The 4,668-nt window shown below is 61.1% G+C and overlaps 1 protein-coding gene across 1 annotated transcript; it reads right to left on the minus strand.

Annotated features, from left to right (window-relative positions):
• Positions 1-275: 275 nt before the first annotated feature.
• KLF1 (KLF transcription factor 1) lies at positions 276-4,418 on the minus strand. The gene is made up of 3 exons (XM_022558352.3): positions 4,296-4,418; positions 2,801-3,641; positions 276-1,609 (listed from the first exon to the last, which is right to left on the minus strand). Exons 1-3 carry the CDS (start codon positions 4,380-4,382, stop codon positions 1,434-1,436), a joined length of 1,104 nt encoding a protein of 367 aa, XP_022414060.1. The 5' UTR covers positions 4,383-4,418; the 3' UTR covers positions 276-1,433.
• Positions 4,419-4,668: the final 250 nt, after the last annotated feature.

The raw sequence follows: 4,668 nt of genomic DNA on the forward strand, positions 1-4,668 counted from the left end.
TGGCCAGGTGGTTTCCAGTGTCCGGCCTCCGGCTCTACTCCTGGCCAATCACAGCCCACGCCCTTCCAGCAGGCCCCGCCTCCGTCTCTTTCAATTCTGGCTAATCCCAGTCTACACTCTTCCGCTGAACCTCGCTCCTCCCCTGGCTTCTCCGTCAGAGGTAAATTTGGATTTTTTTTTTCCTTTCCTGCCTTACAGCCTGAGGTCCAACTCTTGTGATTTTTGCTCCCTTAAAGGGCGCTTGCCCTCCTGGTCCTCCCCCTTTTCATTCCGCACGTTCCCCCCACCCCCCGCCACCGTCGCTGAGCTAGCCAAGGGGTCACTTTGGATGATGACAGGGTGAAGGATGACGGGGCTCTGGGACCCGGCTGAGGATTTTTTTTTTTTTTTTGCCTGCGTTGGGTTTTCGTTGCTGCGCGTGGGCTTTACTCTAGTTGCGGTGAGCGGGGGCTACTCTTCGTTGCCGAGCGCGGGCTTCTCTTTGCGATGGCTTTTCGTTGCGGGGCACCTGCTCTAGGCGTGCGGGCTTCAATAGTGCAGCACGCAGGCTCGGTAGTTGTGGCTCGCGGGCTCTAAAGCGCAGGCTCAGTAGTTGTGGCCCTTGGGCTTAGTTGCTACGCGGCATGTGGGATCTTCCCCCACCAGGGCTCGAACCCGTGTCCCCTGCATTGGCAGGTGGATTCTTAATCACTGTGCCACTAGGGAAGCCCCCGGGCTGAGGATTGTTAAGTGGAGGAAGGTGGTCCCTGTGAATGTCCCTGGGTTTCGAGGCAGGAGGCAGGGACAATGTAGCCTGACCTTGGGGTGGGGGAAGGACCGGCTGCAAGTACCTGAGGAGGGTTGCCCAGTTTTAGGAGAGGAGGATGTAGTGTGTGTATGGCTCCCCAATATCACCTCTGGGGTTAAGCTTCTTCCCAACTTCCACACCCAAAACCCACAAATTCAGACCAACACTGAAGCTTTATCTGGGAGGAGCATTTTTACGAGACCCGTAACCATTCACAGCAATGCCAGCCGCTATGTGGAGCTTCAGGAGTCACAGTGTGAAGCCTTCTTCTAGAACAAGGGTCTCTGGGAAGCCTCACCGCACAATGCCTCCGTTGTCTAGGGCCACCTGTGAGCTGGTCTGATGGTCCAGCTCTCTGAGGGTCTGTCTCTTTGTCAGAAGTATCTAAGTATCCACCTGAGTTCGTTTATTTGGAGGTCTATCTCGCTCGGTCTACATGACCGTGTGTGACTGTGGCTCCCTTTAGCCAAGGACATGTGGGAACTTCTGCTGGAGGCTCCCCCAGGTCTGTCTATGGGCCAGTCCTTGGTGGATCTGTGGGCCCAAGAGTCCAGACGAGGGTTCATCCGAGGGAAAACCACCGTGCCTGGATCTGTTCTTGTTCTAACCCCTGTCCCCAGAAAAGGTCCAAGTGCCGGGGCGGGGCTCAGAGATGACGTTTCATGTGCAAGGCCAGATGATCCGAGCGCGAAAAAGCACGCGAACAGAGCTGGCAGCGGAAGGGACGCTGACCGGTGTGCTTTCGGTAGTGACGGGTCAGCTCGTCGGAGCGCGCGAACCTCCAGCCACAGCCATCCCACGTGCAGGCGTATGGCTTCTCCCCTGGGGGCACGAGGAAGCCTTGAAAGCCACTGTCCCCCACACCTGGTCCCAGAGTTCTCCCTCCTAGCCTTGGCCGAGACTAGGGTGAGGCAAGTGAGGCGCCTAGGTCGTGACATTTAAGGAGGCACTCACTCTCGGGGAGGGTCTGAATCTGTACCCAGGACCAGCCTCTGCTACCCCGACCCTTCTTCTTCTGTGCCTGCTGGCGCCAGGCCCCTTTTCACTTCCTGGTCACAAGTCGCGCCCTCTACACTACTAGCCTTACTTCCTGTGCCCGGTACCCTGCCCCTGCGTCCTAATGCCGCCACAATCTTCGTCCTTTGGCACAGCCTCTATGTCCCAGCCCCTCCTTTGCACCAGGGGACCCTCAAGCTGCTGCCCAATCCTGTCCCTGGCCTTGGCCCTTGAGCCCCGAAATCCACCTGGTGTTCTAGGCCCTGTCCCTAGTGATTATGCTCTCCCCCCTGCTAGACGTGGCCCCTCCTCCCTGCGTTCCTGGACGGGTCTGTACACGTGGCCCCATCCTCTGAGCGGACCCCTATGCATAGGCCTCATTCCTCCTCCTCCCCGCCTCTGTTCCACGTCCCCTCCCCTGTCTTTGGCTCCTCGGGACCCGGCTTCTCCTCCTATGCCTACCCTCCTGTATTTCCCAGCCATTTCCCTTTGCTCTCCAGGATCTGCCTCTGCGTCCGGGCCCCTGAAACTAACTCTCCTGAGCTCCAGCACGCCCCCTACAGTCTAACCAAGCAACCCACTCTGTAAAGTCCTGGCTACCACCCCAGAACACCTAACTCCGCTCCCGCTTGCCCCAAAACTGAACCCTGGGTCTTTGGCTCCGCCCCTGGTATTTCGAGCTGTCCTCTCCCCACAGTCCCTCCTCTAGCCCCGGCCCCTACACAGCTTGCCTGGCTTTCTGCTCTTCGGCCCGTCCCTGGCCCAGGTCTTAGCCCTCGGTTCCTTGAAATGCTTCCCAGGTCCTCCATGTCCTCTCTCCGTCCCCACATGCCTCCCGCACTACTTCCCATCCGGCTCCTGATGTTCCAGACTCGTCCCCAGCTCCTTCTGCCCAGCCTCTTGCTCCGAGATTTTGCTTTAGCCCCGCCCCTTGCTCCCGGTTTCCAGCTCCTCTGCAGCTCTAGGCTCCCAAGGTCCCACCCAGCCCCGCCCCTGCACCGGGCCCTGCCCCCTCACCTGTGTGCGTGCGTAGATGCGCCTTCAGGTGAGAGCTCTTGGTGTAGCTCTTGCCGCAGCCCGGGTGCGTGCACGTGTGCGCAGCCTGCCTCTTGCGCGCCCACGATCGTCTGCTGCGCTTGGATGGCGCGGCCTCCGCGGTCCCTCCTGGGTCTCCTGTGGTCCCCCCGAGTCCTGCACCCGTCGTCCCGGGCCCTAGACAACTCAGGAAGGAGTGGGGCGTGGCGGGACCGGGCGCCGGAGCCTGGAGCCCGCGGAAGAGCTGGAAGTGCCCTTGGTACTGCGGCATCGGGTACAGCGCAGGGTACCCGGACAGCAGCCCGTAGGGGGCTCCCGGCGCTGCAGGCACTGAAAGCCCCGTCCGGGGGAAATAGCTGCTGGAGGAACCCGCACCCGGTCCCGGGTACATCGGCTGCAGCGACAGCGCCTTGGACTCGGGGGCTGGAATCAGGGCTGGGCCCACGAAGGCATCGGGAGCCGGGGTTCGTGGGGTCGGGCGCGCCCAGCCCGGGTGCTCCTCGGGACCCAAGAGCCCAGCCACCAGCCCCGGGCCGCCCGCGTACGCGCCCAGAGTCTCGGGCGGCAGTGGGAATTGCACCCCGGAACCTTCGCCAGGCGCCAGAGCGCAAGTCTGGGGGACGCAGGTCTGGGGCGCGCTGCCCGGCTCTGGGCACGGAAAGTTGGTGAGGAGGAGATCCAGGTCCCAAGGAGTAGCCGCGTCCCTCTCATCGTCTTCGTCCTCCCCGGGCGTGTCCTCCAACTCAGGCCTTATGTGAAGGGGTGGCCCTGTGGGGTCGGGGGGGCCTGGGCCCAAGTCCTGCACCTCTTCAGAGCGCCACCACTGTGGGAGGGATACGGTAGCACGAAGCTTCAGTGGACACCAGGGTATCCTGCCCGGAGACGGTGGGGGCCGGATGCCCTGATGGGGGCAGACTGGCTAGAGGCTCAGTAAAGGGGTCTTGTTTGCTTGTCTGTCATGTCAGTCTGTCCCTCACATTGTCCTTCCCCCCCTCCCCCCACCACCTCAGCTCCAGAGACAGAGGTCTATCGGTCAGGCTGGAGACAGGAGATAAGGCTTACATTATCTGGAGCCACACTCAGGCAAGGGGGAAGGGGTGGCAGAGTCAAGAATGGAAGGCTGGGGGAGGCTCAGCCTCGCCTCAGTTTCCCCCAAGAATCTTCCTCTTCTTCCCTGTCCCCCAGCAAGATTAATTCCAAGATTAATTCCTGGATGTCCCCTAGACACATTTGCCATTTCCCTCTGATATCTGGGGGTGTCTCACTGAGCCTAGATCCCTGAGTTGTTCAGTTCCCAGCCTCAGTTTTCTATGACAGAAATAGGCCCTTAGACCAAGTTCAGAGCCCTGGCCTGCACTGAGGACACCCAGTGCTGACCAGGTCTCTGAATTCCAAGGCAAGATTCAGACCTGATCCCCCAGCTCTGTGGCCTGGGCCCGGAACCCCTGGCAGCCCATCTAGACCCCGCTGGCCCCACCTTGAGGAAGTCTTCCTGTGTGTCCAAGAAGGGGCCCAGGGTGGTCAGCGTGCTGATGGAGGGCAAGGCGGTCCCCGCTGCAGCCATGGCTGGCTGGTGCCCACCCTGGGGCTCAGGCCTCCTCTCCTTTGGCGGCCTCGTGGGCTCTGAGGCTCTGATGGCCCCTTGGAGGGCTCCTCTCTGCCCTCAGCTGATTGGCTGCAGCCCCTGATAAGGGGCAGGCAAAGGCGGGGGTCACCGTTTCTGGGGGAACAGACTTCGCCTAGGCCTGTTTGGGGCTGAGCCTTAAAGACTGATCCTGTATCCAAAGCCAATCAGATGTTCAGGGGCTGGGGGTTCAGGGGCTGGGGGTTCAGGGGCTGGGGGTTCAGGG

This window comes from Delphinapterus leucas, unplaced genomic scaffold, assembly GCF_059928025.1.
Source record: "Delphinapterus leucas isolate spDelLeu-1000000601 "Yukka" unplaced genomic scaffold, BTC_Dleu_Yukka2 spDelLeu_asBTCV2_sq25, whole genome shotgun sequence".
Taxonomy (NCBI): domain Eukaryota; kingdom Metazoa; phylum Chordata; class Mammalia; order Artiodactyla; family Monodontidae; genus Delphinapterus; species Delphinapterus leucas.

Bases quoted from the DNA above. Each gene is read 5' to 3' on its own strand.
- KLF1 (XM_022558352.3), bottom strand. From the start codon at position 4,382: ATGGCTGCAGCGGGGACCGCCTTGCCCTCCATCAGCACGCTGACCACC. The intron at 3,642-4,295 runs GTGGGGCCAGCG...TCCCTCCCACAG, and splicing joins CACAGGAAGACTTCCTCAAG to TGGTGGCGCTCTGAAGAGGT. The intron at 1,610-2,800 runs GTGAGGGGGCAG...TCGTGCCCCCAG, and splicing joins GCATCTACGCACGCACACAG to GGGAGAAGCCATACGCCTGC.